Source organism: Rhincodon typus, chromosome 11 (genome assembly GCF_021869965.1).
Source record: "Rhincodon typus isolate 14 chromosome 11, sRhiTyp1.1, whole genome shotgun sequence".
NCBI lineage: Eukaryota > Metazoa > Chordata > Chondrichthyes > Orectolobiformes > Rhincodontidae > Rhincodon > Rhincodon typus.
This window is the reverse complement of record NC_063342.1, coordinates 26,518,072-26,534,775: the sequence shown is the minus strand read 5'-3', so window position 1 is coordinate 26,534,775 and position 16,704 is coordinate 26,518,072. Positions and strand designations below refer to the sequence as shown.

General features: G+C 41.1%; 1 protein-coding gene across 2 annotated transcripts in view; it reads left to right on the top strand.

Moving 5' to 3' along the window:
- Window positions 1–4,299: 4,299 nt before the first annotated feature.
- Window positions 4,300–16,704, top strand: part of dcbld2 (discoidin, CUB and LCCL domain containing 2) — a 112,088-nt gene continuing 99,683 nt past the window's right edge. For both annotated transcript variants that reach the window (XM_048602498.1, XM_048602497.1), the window contains exon 1: window positions 4,300–4,646. In XM_048602498.1, the coding sequence (XP_048458455.1) occupies window positions 4,412–4,646 (235 nt within the window). In that variant the 5' untranslated portion in view covers window positions 4,300–4,411. The remainder of the gene's footprint in view (window positions 4,647–16,704) is intronic.

The window sequence follows — 16,704 nt, the reverse complement described above, 5'->3', positions numbered from 1 at the left end:
AGATGTGCTCCAGAAGCTCACCAAAGATCCTTCAATAGCACCTTCCAAACATGCAACCTCTTCCAGCTAGAAGGACATAGGCAGCAATTGCATAGGAACACTATCACCTGTAAGCTCCCCTCCAAGTTGCACACCATTTTGATTTGGAACAATATACACCCAAAGGCAACAGTTCAAGAAGGCAGCTCAGCTTCTCCAGGGCAATTAAGGTGGGCAATAAAAGCTGTCCTAGGTAGCAACACTGACATCTTATGGATGAATAGAAAAGAAATACTGAAACATTCCAGACTTATATTGTGTAAGTGTTTTGTGCTTAAGTTATAACTGTCCAGGGTTAATTTGAATGCTAAAGAGACATTGGGTGCTAATTTGCATTAAGCATTGTCAGCTGTGGATTTCCAACATTCTCATGTCCAAGCTCTGGTACAATGTAACCCCACAACCTGAATGCACACTTCAAGAAAAGATGGAGAGATGTAATTAGGTTCTACTACCAAAGAGGTCCTTACAGTATAAATCAAATTTAAGCATGGACTTCTTGGCCACTCACTTTAATGCTGCAGACTCCCGATCTTTCCCACTCTCATTTCCAATCTCTGACCTCCATAACACCCAACGCTTTGCCGCTGGTCTTCCCTGATCCCAGTTGTACATCCTGGCCCCTGACCTCATCTTCTACCAGTCTTAACCCCTTATGTCCCCATTGCCCAAAGCCACATCCCTGACCTCTCCACGTCCAGTTCCAACCCCCAATCTCCCAACTTTGTGCAACAATGTCAAATAGATAACCACAAATCTAGGCTGGATTTGCTTCTCTGCTGATTTTTGTTTCCACCAAAACCAGTGGAAATCATGTTGAGACAGATGGAAAGCTGAGGGCAGAAGAACCTGCGTTGAGGTTAATGCCTCCAACCAAATTCTTGTAAAAGTTATCATGGTGGAACTGAAACAGCTTGTCCAATGCATGGACAGCTCAACTAGGGTGCTAATCTACAATCACCTTTAGGTCTCTGTGTCCTGCATAACTTTCTTAATAATGAATGCTACAATAAATATTGGAAATTACAAGGTAATCAATATTTCTCCTGCAAAAGACAAAGAGGAAAAGGAGGAAATGAAAGAGACCCCAGTTAATACTGAAGAAGGGTCTAGGCCCGAAACGTCAGGCTTCCTGCTCCTCTGATGCTGCTTGGCCTGCTGTGTTCATCCAGCTCTACACCTTGTTATCCCAGTTAATACGAAGTTAGTTTGGAAGATGATTTGTGAATTTTTAATTACAAACACCATAATGATCCTAAAGAAGCACACTCGTGGACCTCTCCATGTTTTGCTAGTGTCAATAAACTTATCAAATCGTATCTGCCCTCACAACCATATCTTCACATTTGTCCTCAACTCCAAATGTCTCACGTTTCCTCTCATCAATATATATTTCAATGAAACTTCAATGATTTAAGCCCACCATTCCAAATGTGTCTCCCTATCCTACAGCAATGTTTGCATCTCAGTGCCTTCCCTCAGTGAGACTGTAAGTTGCATGTTCTCTACTTCGTCATTTCCAGATCTTTCCAAATGCCATCAAAATGGGATGAGCAATTATATTATTGCGTTGTTGGTTCTCAGAGGGAATGTGATGACACACCTATGGATAATGCTGCATTCTTCTGTGTGAGAAGATGTTTATATCAGAAACTCATTCTTAACCAGCTGTTACTTCATTTCAGCAGTTGTATTGTGACATTTACTTGAAAATGTTCAGACTCGAGGCTGGCTATTTGTTTCAGGTCAATTTTCCCTTGGTTGTCTCTGACTTAAAATCAGCTGTGGAAGCAAGGGAAAAGAAGGAAAGATTTTGTATTTAAATTAGCAGCAGCAATCATTCCCCAATGAGTATGATTGTCCACCTAGGAAATTCTGTATCACTGGTCACGGGTTCTGTGGATCCTTGTGAGACTGATGAGCCCGGTCCTAGAGCCACATCTCCAATCATACACTTGGCAGGTATTTCCAGGAGGTGGAATTGGTCCTTTGGCCTCAAGATCATTGGTGTCCCTTTCTCTAGTTTGTTTTCTTCTCTTGTCAACAGGTGTTCTCAAAGAACTGTGTCCATTCATACAGGAGCTTCCTCTAAGTGTTTTCTTCTGAATACAGCTCCCATGCGTTGACATCTGTTTTGCATTTCTTGAGGGAAGTCTTCATAGAGTCTTTGGAATGCATCCTGAGTCTTCCTCTCATTCCAGTGCCTTCCCTGAGCTGAGAGATTTGCTTTGGCAATCAAAACTTGCCATCCTAAGCATGTGGCTGGCACAGAACAGTTGGTTTTGGATGATCATGGTCTCTTTTGGACACTTTAGGATGATCCTTGTATAAAAGACAAACATTCTTCTGGCACTTCTTTATGGCTCCAAAATTTAGACTACAACTTAATGCTACCTGAAGGGCCTTGAGAAGTAACATCAACATTATTTGAGAAGGATTGTCTTCATCAACTGGGAGGACAAGCATACTATCAGTGTCCTTGAAGCAACAAACTGTATTTAAATATTGTAGTGCTAAATAAGCAAAGTGCATTTTCTCTTGGTTGTCATTTTCCCCAACTCTGTCCCGTCTCCTAGATTAGAAGAATACACATTGGGGTGGAAAATCTGAAACTCAGAGTTAAGACCATCAAAACGGTCATAAATTATGTTGAGACTCAAACATGCTGGTTTGACACTGCAACTTCAGGCCAATCTGTTGAGGCAAATAGTCAGAATTGAGTTTTCCTATGTCACAAGTTCTAACTTGTGACCCTGATCAAAACTGTCTTTACTTTCTCCTGTGAACTCCTTACAAAGACATACACAGGAGGTAGCTTTATGATGATTTTGGAGGAGATCCCATACAAGTGTATGTGCTCCCCTCAACCAGACCCCACACACTTTTATCACCCTGAGTTGTCCATTCTTTCCAATCTTACGTGCAGGTGAGTGTCCTGAATGCAGACCCTGCTAACATAATAGTGCCCATGATTGGAGATCTGGCAGAACGAAAGGTACCACTGGCCTGGTTAAAAAAAAAGTCATTGTGACTAGCAGATATGTACAATGGCTAGGACAAAGAAATTGGGAACAAACCATTAGCAGCTTATAGGAACATGCAATTGAATTTACACTGGGAAGATGCCAATTCCTGCCATTGTTATTATTTTTGAGAGTACAATTTTAACATAAATAGATTAAACAAAATTTTAACAGATGTCCCCTGTTGTAATGCAATGAGTGTACAACCCACCCCTGCCTTGCTTAATCCATCTGTTGTGAAGGAAGCAAATAAAACACTTCTGAACTAAAATTTAATTGGACTAACTTAGAAGTATTAGCGTTTTTACAGGAAGTAATCAATTCTGTTATGCCTTATACAAAACAAAAGTTTTCCTGTATTACTCTGCAGAAACCTATGGCTTAATGGTAGACAATAATGAGAAACTATTAGACCATATCTTTAGAAATGTTAATGGAAAATGCCAGAAATTGTCTGCAGTGGTTTCAGAATCTGCTGAGAAAAAAAGGGTTATTATTTCATTTTGACAATGAAAATGTCATGGGTCTGAATCATTCCCTATCTCCTTCTCTGCAGATGCTGTTAGACTCATTATATGCTTTTATTTCAGATTTCTAGCATCTGCAGTATTTTCCTTATGTCTTTCCAAATATTACTGTGTTCACTTACAATAATATGACAGAGATTTCAGAACATGATTGTTCAAGATCTCGTACTATGTGTTTCTCCCAAATCAGCCTGTTTAAATTTTCTTCTGTCTTAATATCGTTAATCATTTTGTGCTACGATGCTTAGCAAGCTTTTCCATGAGAACGGCTTGCAAATAAAACACATCCTTATCCAGATGTGCATTTTCCAGCAGCAGCAATTCGTGGAAATGGAAATGAAGAACGCGGATTGAGGCTGATTTCTCTGCTGTAGTATGAGGACACTGAGGCCAGTTCACCCGTGCCCTCCTATTCACGTTCAAAACCCAGTAGAGAACTCCCCACCCTCAGACTAGCATTGAGGTCAAGAATATTTGCATCTTGTCCTTGAGTTTTCTTTTGGTATCACTGAACTCATTTGTCCCATAACTTTTGAATGTAAATAAAAGCAATAAACAGAAATATTGTAGCAAGTTTCTGTTGTCCAAGGAAAATTCAGGTACAACCCAACTGCAGGAAACATCTTGGACCCATTCCCAAAGTGTTAGAGATAGGGGTAAAATCAATAACTGTGTCAAGGAAGGGGATGTAGTTGAGAGGGGCTGGAAGAGAGTCAAGGGAGGGAAGAGACAGCAAGCATGTCCATCCTGGGAAGTGTGTCCAGCAGGCAGGCTGCATTGTGGGATGAGCGGAAGCGGAGGAAGTGGTTGACCAGTCAGTGAATGTGGTTGAGAATTGGCTGTAAACGCTGCGGAGAGAGAGAGAGAGACAGACAGACAGACAGACAGAGAGAGAAAGACTGGGAGCCGGAGTGCGATCGTTCAATAACTCCGCCACATTATGCCTTCCCTTCTCATCTCGGCATGGAGGCTGGGACGCTGAGAGGAAAAGCCATCAGAAAGCTCGGCATCTTTTTCTCCTTGCTTACAGCATTAAGCAGAGCGATCGGACAGAAAGGTGGGTCAGAGAGACGCTGGCGGCGGCGGCAAACTCTGGGGTTTTCTCTCTCTTTCCCCCCCTTTCTCCACAATAAGTTTCTCTCTCGGTGGGGAGAGGGGCTAGGTCCGAGCTTCTGATGGCTCTTCTTGAGTTGGTTTGTGCTCTTTACGAAATGTTTAGCTTTTTTGTTTCACTTTTCTGTCTCCCCCCGGCCATGAAACAGCGAAGTGAAGGTTTTCTGGAGTAGTTCAGAGATTGAGCAGAAAGCTGGGAATGGGGGATGGGTTCCCATCAGGTTTCTGGTGAATGTTTTAAAGAGGCAGGTTTTTTCATATATGGCCTACAGACTAATTCCCCTTTTATAGTTGTTAAGTCTTGTTCTTAATTATAACATAAATGCTGAAGCCAGTTTCTTTTTGAAGTTCAGTGTTTCAAAGTTTGCAGTTGTCTTTTTTTATTTAATGGTTCATTCGTGTTACTTTCTGAACTTTAATTTGCAGTTGTGTTTGTAGGAGATGTGTATCCTTTCTCAGTTCAACCCCATTCTAAACTGAGATAATTTTCAAATTGATTTGGTAACACGGAGAGGAGGTATAAACATACATTTCCTTGTTGCATACAAATAAATCCTTTTAACGTGTTTAAATTTATTGCACTGTCAAGAATATGCAACCCATGTACAGATTTTGCCAATCTTCTTTTGTTTGAGTTCTGCCATGAATAAGGGTTCAGGTTAAGTTTAGACGCAGTGGTTGTAGGTACATGTAAGTAGTTCTGTTCTTTAGAACTAGACTCCTTGGCAACGGGTTGCTAATCATTGACAATGTTATATCAGCAGACACAAACAAGACACTAGTTATCATCGCAATTCTCAAAAAGTAAAAGTAACCCATTTCTCAAGATGAAAAGTCATCATGTGTTGTAGACAGTGTCTTGAGTTAATTGAAATATCAAAAAGGGTGAAGGTTTGATATTTGCCTTCATGACTATGACTAATTTAAGTTTTGCACTGCTGCCATTTCTCCTGTTTAATCCAAGACGTCCAAGCTTTCCTCTAGTCTCTGATCCTATACACACATGTGGGTATTAGCTGTGGTTTAGTAATAGCGTTGCCGCTTCTGTGACTGAACGCCATTGGGTTTAAATTTCACTCCAGAGAGTTGAAGACAAAATCTAGGCTGACCAGTTGAGTGCATCCCTGAGGGAATGCTGCACTGTTGGAGGTGTTGTGTTGCGATTGGAACGTTAAATCAAAAACCCCGTCTGCCGCTTTGGGCACTCATTTTAAAAAAATCCATGGTATTGTGCAAAGAACAGCCATGGGGTATTCTCTGAAGGTGTTCTGGCCAATGTTTGCCTCTGAGTCAGCACCATCAGTACGGATTATCTGATCATTATTACTATTTGCTATGTACAAGTTGACAGCTGCACTTCCCACAGTACAGCAGTGACTACATTGATGGCTTCAGAGCACCTTAGAATGTCCCTGTGGTTTAATATGTCTTATCTGAATGCAGATTTTTTTTTTATAGTGTCACCATTATTCTACTTTAACCGCAGGTGCTTTTTTGATATTGTTAATCATTCCAGGTTCATGTGCTTCTCTTCCACCCTCTCAGTTGTGACACTGATAAGGGGCTGCACTTCAAAATACCATCTATGTCCTCAACTATCTCTCTCTCTTCATACTATGGAACCATGGATCATCTTCCACCTCCACCAACTCCTCCTCCCCACCCCCGCAACTGCTGCCACCATTTTAGCCAGTGCAGTAAGCCAGAGCCAATGCAACTGCTATATCCTTGTTAAACTGATCATGCTACAATCCACAGTAAATGTAAGTTCTCTCATGTTGCCTCCCCTGTTTGTGACTCTATGCAATTAGTGTTAAGGTTAGCCTGTACCATTTACAGTATGACAGTATTCCAGTGCCAGATTACAATGTAACAACCTGAGCTTTCATGAGCACATGCTTTACAACAGAAACTCAAGAACCCTTGAAATTCAACTAAACTGTCCCATTTAGCTGAAAGTCTCAAGTGGCACTTTGTTTTTGTACTGGACTTTGTGACCGAGAGGCAACTGGAACCACTGATTCAGAATGCTTTGCTGAAAGCTTACTCACTGTTCCCATGCCAGTGAAGTATCAAACTGTCACCCACTTTCTGCAAATAATTTCCTCACAAAATAAACGACTTTTCAAATAAAAATGCGAAACTATTGCAGAATGTTTGTGCAGAGCCACTACTGTTAAAATGCAGATCCAGGATTATAAACTTAGTAAATGTTAAAATCAGCCTGATCTATATTGTCAAGATCAGATCCATACTGTTCTGCTGCCCCCAACACAATGCAGATCAAATTTGAGGTGTTCAGAAATACATGTACCCAGCTGCTGTGTACACAATCCTTGAAGACTCATCAACAATTTCTGACTATACTGAAAATTGAGGAAATGACTCATAGCATTCCAATGTATTCGATACTTTTAGCAATCTATACGTGAAATACGTTTACCACAAAGTTCTTGGAACTAGTCATCTATCAGTGTCTGTCATTAGTTAGACATCCCAAAGACAATTTTTAATTTCTGTGATAATTTATCTTGCCAGCTGTTGGAAGTACATGATGGAAACAGTATGGCAACATCTACAGGGCATTTAGGATCAAAATGAAGTGGGCAAACAACTTTATATCTCCTTAGTAAATCAGATTGTGGGATTGTGAAATGAACAGAGCAGCGCCTGAATGCGAAAGTGTAAATTATGGTTGCAAAAATGCGGGGATAGAAGAAGATTCTCTCTCTCTCTCTCTCTCAATCAAAAGTGAAAAATTTATTACTATGAACTCCAGCAATTTCAACCTAAATTAATGTGATTACACACCATTTTGCATTTTTGGACCCCTTACCTAATGAAAGGTGGGGGTTCTTACCATTGAAGGAGTATAGCAAAGGTGCACCAGGCTGATTCCTGCAATGACATGTTTTCCATGTGGGGAGAGATTGAGTCAATTGAGCCGATATTTACAGGAGTTTAGAAGAATGAGTGGGGGTCTCATTGAAATAAAAGTTCTGACAGGGCTCGACAGACTGTTTGCAGGGATGTTTTTACCCCTGGGTGAGTGTTCCAGAGCAGGGGGCCATAGTTTCAGGAGATACAATAGGTCATTTGGACTGAGATGTGGAGAAATTTATTTGCTGGATGGGTGGTGAACCCATAGAATTTTGTACCTCAGGAGGCTGTGAAGGTCAAGACACTGAATATATATAATAAGAAAGAAATAGATTTCTTGAGGCTAAAGGTGGCAAGATGTATGAGGGAGAAGGCAGGACAGTGGCGTTGAGATAGAGAATCAGCCATGATCATGTTGAAAGGCAGAGCAGGCTCGAATGACTTGCTCCTCCTCCTAGTTTCTATTTGACAGAATCATGGAGATGTACAGCACTGAAACAGATCCTTCGTCCAACTTGTCTATGCCGACCAGGTATCCTAAATAAATCTAGTCCCATTTGCAGGCATTTGGCCCATATCTCTCTAAACCCTTCCTATTCATATACCCATCCAAATGCTTTTTAAATATTGTAATTGTACCAGCCTTGAGCACCTCCTGTGACATCTCATTCCATACACGCACAGCCTCTGTGTGAAAAAGTTACCGGTAAGGTCCCTTTTAAATCTTTACCCTCTCACTTTAAATCTATGCCCTCTAGTTTTGCACCCCCCCCCCCCCAGAAAACACCTTAGCTATTCACCCTATCCATGCCCCTCATGATTTTATAAATCTCTATAAGGTCACCCCTCAGCCTCCAATGCTCCAGGGAAAATAGCCCCAGCCTATCCAGCCTCTCCCTACAGCTCAAACCCTCCGACCCTGGCAACATCCTTGTAAATCTTTTCTGAACCTTTTCAAGTTTCACAACATCCTTCCTATAGCAGGGAGACCAGAATAGCATGCAGTATACCAAAAGTGGTCTAACCAATGTCCTGTACAGCCACAACGTGACCTCCCAACTCCTATAGTCAGTGTACTGACCAATAAAGGCAAGTGTACCAAATGCCTTCTTCACTACTCTGTGTACCTGGGACTCCACTTTGAAGGAACTATGAACCTGCACTCCAAGTTCTCTGTTTAGTAACACTCCCCAGGACCTAACCATTAAGTGTATAAGTCCTGCTCTGTTTTGCCCTACCAAAATGCAGCATGCAAGAATTAATTTTCTGTCAGGGAGATGGGTTGAAAATAATTAAGACTTATCAGGTAGTCAAAAGGTTGCTTAGACTTAAATGACATAAATGATCTGGCTGTGAATAATTTACTGTGCAAGGGTAGCAACTTCACATTGTTCAAGCATTTGATTGGGCAGCTAGACTACATGATACTCTTAGTGAAGCAAGTATGGAGCACCACATCATGGGCTGCAATTTTTCAATTTCCATGTTTAATTGCTCATTTGCTGTTGCCTGAAGTTACAGTGATGTTTGCGGTTAACTAGTTGTGAGTACACATGGCCTTGTCATTATTTTAACAGCAGTGTTTGGACCATAATTACATACATTCACCACTGATCTCCTCAGCACAGTTTAACCAATCTCCCCGACAGAAAATTAATTCTTACATGCTGCATTTTGGTAGAGCAAATCAGGGCAGGACTTATGCACTTAATGGTGAGGTCTTGGGGAGAGTTCCTCAACAAAGAGACCTTCGAGTGCAGGTTCACCATTATAATACTTTTCAAACGAAGAAACAGTTTTGAGGAAGGGGCACTGGACCTGAAATGTTAACTCTGCTTTCTCTCCACGGATGTTGCCAGACCTGCTAAGTTTTTCCAGCAACTTCTGCTTTTGTTTCTGATCTCCAGCATCTGCAGTTCTTTGGGTTTTTTTCCTTGTACAATGCATTCTCTTTCACTTCATTAATACCTGTGTGTTTTCTGCATGGAAGATTAGTGTATAAATAAAAATTGTGTGACCATCACATTCCAGATATTGTATGCTGTTACAGATGGAAAATGATTGTGCAAAAAACAGAAAAAGCAGACATTTCAGACTGGGGTTCTCTGACCTGGAGCCTGAAATCTATAAGCAGCGACCAGGGCCTCTTGAGCATTTGCTTTAATGTGACAGGCCACATTTACGACAAATACCAATGACCTTGTCCCAGATTGTGAACAAGCAAAGTCAATAATATGAAAATTTTGCAAGCCAAATCATTGCAATCAAAAACGAGCAGGAGTGATTTGGGTTGGTGCGTGTGTGGTTGTGGTGAGGTGCGAGTAGCTGGTGGTACATCGGTCTGTTATATAATGGTGCGTAGGGTTCTGTAAACTTTGAGGTAAATTAGAACCTGACTCATTCTTTATCTCCTGAGCTGGTGGTTGACAAGCCGACAATTGTACAGGGAGTAAAAAGGAAGTTGAATTATTTTACCTACTAGTTGACTGAAACGTTGGTTTACAATGAACAGATCAGAAAGTTGGATCATGAGACCACAGTGACAAGTATTATAGATTTATATGTATACACATGCAAGGAGGACTCATTAATACTGACACAATATAAAATAGACCTGTAATTTCTGTAATAAATTTCAAGTTGAATTTATTTTGACATTATTTTGCTGTGTAATATATATTAAATTAGAGGAAGCTACATCATGTAGCCTCTTTTTAATTTGTAACATTGGATCAGATGCTAAGCCATTTGGCTCTTTGAGATTATTGAATATGTCAAAAGTTAGGAGTTTACGTTGTGTTTAGTATGACAAAGATTGTAACAAAAACAAACTTATTACTTGTTTCTTTAAGCGTTCTCACTCTTACTTTGCAGTTATAAATAAATTTTACTCAAACTTTCTCCAGAAGAAGAGAATCATCAATGGGATGAAATAAATCTTCGATCGAGTCAATCGGATAGGGAAGAGCGATTAACAGGCTTTGAGTAACCAGATACAGTAGAGGGGTATTGAGGAACACATGAAATACTTGCAGGCTGACAGGTTGCTCTATTTGTCAACTGATCAAAGCTGAACAACACATTGTCACATTGTCACATTTCACTTAACTTGGGACATTTCCAGCACTGACTCTAGCTGATGTTGGTGAATTGAACAAGTGCTTTGTTTCCAGTATTGCTTCAGATTGCTCACGCTGTACTTGGCATATAGGATGGTGGCAAATATGTTAACCCAGCATATAAGATAATGATATTCTTCAGTGACAGATTACAAGTTTCAGTCTGTACTTGGCATCTAAGTTGGCCATTAACTTTCAACAGTTTTTGTCAGTGAGTCCCATATGGTTTCTTAAGTATCTTATTAACCTGTCCTGCTGCCTTCAGGGATCTGTGGACAAGTACTCCAAGATCACACATTGGATAGTTAGGGTGTGGAATGCACTGCCCGGAAATGTGTTGCAGGCAGGTTGACATGAGGCCTTCAAGATGACACTGAATAACTAACCCAGCACAAATAATTTGTAAGAGTATGGGATGGGGTGAACCTGGAGATTGATACGAGGTAATGAGACTCTTGAAGAGCCAGTACAGTTGTGATGGGCCTTCTCTGCTGTATGACTTCTGTGATTGGTTGTCAGGTCGTAATTGTTGCAGAAGCAGGGAGGAATGAGACAACAGAGGAATTTCAGGGACAAAAATGAGAACGTTAAGCAATGCCTTAATTTCAACAGAAGCCACTATAGATCAAAGAACATGAACATTATTTGTGATTTAAGAAAAGAGCGGCAGGGTTTTGGATGGCCTTACATTTACATGGGGTTGAATGCACAGGTCTGACAAAAGTGCATTGCAACAGACAAGAGTTAACAATGGCATGAATAGAGGTTTCAGCAGCTGATGCGCTGAGATAGAGACCAAGTTGGGCAATGTGATGGGGATAGAAGTAGGCAGTTCTTAGTGATGGTGTGAACATATGGTTAGGCTCAATTTGGGATCACTGACACTAAGGTTGCTTGAGTTTCAGGCTATTATCCTGGAGACAGATTGAGCAAATAACTGGAGAACTGAGTTTGGAGCCAAGACTGAAGACAATAGCATATAGATCTTTTCAATATTTAATTGGATGAAACCTCTGCTCATCAAGTGCTGGATATTGGAAAGGTGCTTGATAATGTAGAGGCTGTGCAGGAGTCGAGAGAGATGCTGGTGCTGTAGTCCACTTACAATTGAAAGCTGACCTTGTATTTCCAGATGATACCAACAAAGGCAGCATGAAGATGAGAAATTGATGGGGACCCAAGGATTGATATTTGGTAGACCCCCAGAGATTACAGTGTGGGTGCTGAAAGATAAGCTATTGCTGTAGTTGGATAGATAGAACCAGATGAGTGCTGTCGCATTCCCCTGAAAACCAGTGGGGAACTGTTACACAGAATTGCACAGGACTGGGAGAGGATAGTGTGGCAGTCAGGTCGAGGAAGACGAGGCCGTGTAATTCGCTGCTGTCATAGTCACATGGGTGTCACTTTATGAATTGGAGAACTGTTCTAGTGCTGTGTCAAGGCAGAAACCTGAGTTTTGGGAAAAACAGATGTGCAATTTGGAAGCTTCAACACGTTCAAGGATTTTGCAGAGGACAGGGAGGGAGTTTGGAGAGTTTACAAGGGCAAGGGTAAATGAATTTTTTAGAAGGAGAGTAATAATATCAGCTGGCATGGGAGTGAGAAGGAAGTTGGGTGGCCAGTTTAGTGGGAATAATGTCAAGGAAGCAGGAACTATGTCTTATTGACATGGTGAACTCAAAGAAGACTTGACGGGAGATGAGAGAAAGAGGTTTAAGAAAAAAACAAAAGTTCAAAGTTAGGGAAGGAGGGGAACCTCATCAGAAAAAGTTTGGTCAGGTGGTTTGGGAGAGAAAGTGAAGTGGCTGAGGCATCTGATCAGATTGGCATCGCAATTGAGACAAAGACATCCATGTCTTTGCACTTATTCGTCAAGATGAGAGTATTGTGGCTTACAATGGAGAAAAGAAACCAAAGGTTATCTTGGCATTTGAAGATGATCCTGGAATAGGGTGGTTTCAGGCGTGTTCACCAAATAGTTAAGTAACAACTTTCTGAAAATCACAACCATTCAGCTCTTTTTTTCTAATTATAAAAGTGCTCCTTACCTTAATACTTAAATTCAATGCAGAAACATTGAAGTGTAATCATGCACAGATACATCAGCCTTTTTGATGTTTTATGTCTTACGTATTTAAGTGCTCAGAACTTTATAAAACAGCTCAACGCATTTGCTCTTGCAAATCTTTTTTATGAAAATGCTACTGATTTTGAAAGCAAATTTAAATACAACCTAAAATGGGGAAAAAAATTACTTTTTCTCTTTAGAACCAACTTATATATGATACATCTTGTAAATCAATATACTTCTCTAGCTTAGGGGATTTTTATTTGGTTCTCAGCTTAACTCGATCCATTATTTTTAATCGCATTTACCATTCAGCAAAGTGGTTAACAGTTGTATCTAATAACGGAGAAGTGACATTAATGTTTTGCAGAATTGTTTAGCTCTAAAATGATTTCACAGTGTACTGAAATGGACGTGTGTCCATCTTAATGTACAGGTTGTGCATACTGCAGGTTATGATAGTTGCAGTTCAGAAAATGTACAATTGTTTTTGCTGTTTTGGTTGATGTCATGGAACTAGTTCAGTCAGTTTTGGGTTAAGATTTTAAAAACATGTTTTACATTTATACAGTCAAAGCACAATCCTGCATATGTTGGAAATCAGTGATAAAACAGAACGCTGAAAGAAACTCAGCAGTTTAGGCAGCATCTTTGTAGAGAAGGTACATCTGTGCATTTATATAGTACCTTGCATAACTTGACATCACAAAACACCTTGCAGTTAATGAAGTATTCCTGCTATGTAATTTGGTCTGGGCATTTGCAAGTTTCACTTACTCTGGAAATATTATGCTTGGCAAATTATGAAAGCAGAAAATTTACAGCAATTTCTGATTTTATTTCTAATTTCCAGCATCTGCAACAAAATCGGAAATTGCTGGAAAAAAACTCAGCAGATCTGACAGCGTCTGTGGAGAGAAAGCAGAGTTAACATTTCATGTCCAGTGACCCTTCTTCAGAACAGATCTGCAACATCTTGCTTTTAGGTCCTTGTGGAGTTTGTTGTGACCTGTAGGTGCTGGTGTTGGACTGGGGCGGACAAGGTCAAAAATCACACGACACCAGGTTATAGTCCAACAGGTTTATTTGAAAACACTAGCTCTTGGAGCTCTGCTCCTTCCTCAGGTGTAGTAGGTGTAGTGTACATGACACCTGAGGAAGGAGCAGAGCTATGAAAGCTAGTGTTTTCAAATAAACCTGTTGGACTATAACCTGGTGTCGTGTGATTTTTGAGCATGGAGTTTGTTGGGCGTGGCATGCGTGGGCTCGTGGTACGTAGTTGTTAAAGCTTTCATTGAGTTCAGTATACCCGTTGCACTTTAATGGAGTATGTTAGACTGAGTCTCATAAAGTCTCATAACCTGCAGTGACTTAAAGGAACTAATGTACACTCGTGATGTGAGAATCTTAGAGAAAGGAGTGTGGGAAGTGCCTAGTGTAAGGGAGTGTTCTTATAACTGTAAATATGTTAAAATAAAATTGTGTTTTACAGGCAGCAGTCTCTGAGAATTATTTGAAACTGTTCCAACCTGACACAAATAGTTTCAGCAGCTGAGTAGCAAATAATTCTGAATGTGAAATCATAAGCAGGCGTCCCCACTTCTGACCTGAAGATGGAGGGGGCAAGGTCAAACCCAAATACTTAATTTGCTTACAGCACAGTAAGACCAGTCTTGGAAACAATCAAATCTGTGTATGGAGCACGGCGCACAGGTTGCTGGGTTCATTTTGTGGAAAGGCCCCAATCTCTCTCTCATTTGCTGCAGTAGTGCATCAAGATTATTCTGTTCCATTATTGTATGTTTTCAGTTGAATCTTGGTGTGGATGTGAGCATGCAACTCCATTAGATCCTTGGGCTGAAACACTTCTTTTACTCAGCTACTTGTGAGCTTTCAGTGGATATGGAAGTTGTTGGGTGAGAATGTGTGTAATATTCACTTAAGTGAAATGATATAAATATCAGTTCAATAGAGTAAGAGACTTCAAATTAGCATTTGTTTTGGGAGTATAATATTTTAAAAGCAGAAATATTAAATTTCATTAGAAATGACCTGAGGTTGGCTCCACCCTTCTCCAACTGTGTCACTGTATCTAGGCAAAGAGAATTTTTGTTCTGGGAGGTAGTCCCTGATTGAGATCATCACTAGAATCAGTTGTAGGAAATTTTAGATGCAAAAGCACAACTCTTTGAATCTTGCCTCATAAACTGGATAGAACATGTTCAAGTGAAAAATCAAAGCAATAACACAAGGATGGTAGTAACTAATATACTATGTATCAGGAGTTTAAATCTGGTCACTTTGAGACTTCAGTCTCTCTGGATATGGAAGCTTTCTCAAGCGACTCAAGCTTCAAAAGGTGATAAAGTTTCACCGAGTTGCTTGTTTAGAGGAAAGCAAGATTGAAATAATAATAACCTGCACTTCCTGGAGAAGTTACTGTTGAGCTGCCTTCTTGAATCTTTGCAATTTGTTTTCACTGAATTCAATAAAAATAAAATCTGGAATTATGAATCTACTTATCACCGTGAAATCATTGTCGATTGTCAGATAAACCTACACTAATGTCTACCCTCACCTGGCCTGTCTTACATGTGACTCCAGACCCACAGCAATGTGGTTGACACTCAGTTGCCTTCTGAAATGGCCTAGAAAGCCACTCAGTTGTATCAATCGCGACAAAGTCTCAAAGAAATGAAACCAGACGGATCACCCGGCATTGACCTAGGTACCGGAAAAGACAACGGCAGAAACAGCCCTGTCGACTATGCAAAGTTCCTCACTAACATCTGGGGGTTAGTGCCAAAATTGGGAGAGCTGCCTCGCAGACTAGTTGAGCAGCAGCCTAACATACTCTCAGAATCATACCTTACAGACAATGTCCCAGATACCACCATCCCCATTACAGACAAAAAAACTGCAGATGCTGGAATCCAAGGTAGACAGACAAGAGGCTGGAAGAACACAGCAGGCCAGGCAGCATTTGGAGGAAAGGAGAAGTCAAGGTTTAACCCTTCTTCACCATCACCAACCCTGCATATGTCCTGTCTCACCAGCAGGACAGACCCAGCAGAGGGGGCAGCACAGTGGTATACAGTCAGGAGGGAGTTGCTCTGGGAGTCCTCAGCATTGACACCGGACCCCATGAAGTCTCGTGGCTTCAGGTTAAACATGGGCAAGGAAACGTCCTGCTGATTATCACATACTGTCCTCCCGCAGCTGATGAATCAGTACTCCTCAACGTTGAAGAACACTTGGAGGATGGCAAGGGCACAAAAATGTACTCTGGGTAGGGGATTTCAATGTCCACCACCAAGAGTGGCTCAGCAGCAGTACTACTGATCGAGCTGGTCGGGTCCTAAAGGACATAGCTGCTAGACTGGGTCTGCGGCAGGTAGTGAGGGGAAAAACATACTTGACCTCATTCTAACCAATCTGCCAGCTGCAGTTGCATCTGTCCATGACAGTATCGATAAGAGTGACCATTGTGGAATACTGTGGAGAGGAACTCCCCTCCTGACTCCTCACAGCCTGTCCACCATCTACAAGGCACAAGTCAGGAGTGTGATAGAAAACACTCCCCAGTTGCCTGGATGAGTGCAGCCCCAAAAACACTCAAGAAGCTTGACACCATCCAGGACAAAGCAGCCCACTGTATTGGCACTACATCTACCAGCATTTACTCCCTCCACCACCAACACTCAGTAGCAGAAGCTTATACTGTTTACAAGATGCACTGCAAGAAATTTATGGAAGATCCCCAGACAGTACCTTCCAAACCCACGACCACTTCCATCTAGAAGGACAAGGACAGCAGATACATGGTAACAGCACTACCTTCAAGTTTCACTCCAAGCCAGTCATCATCCTGACTTAGAAATATGTCGCTGTTCCTTCACTGTCACTGGGTTAAAAACCTGGAATTCTCTCCC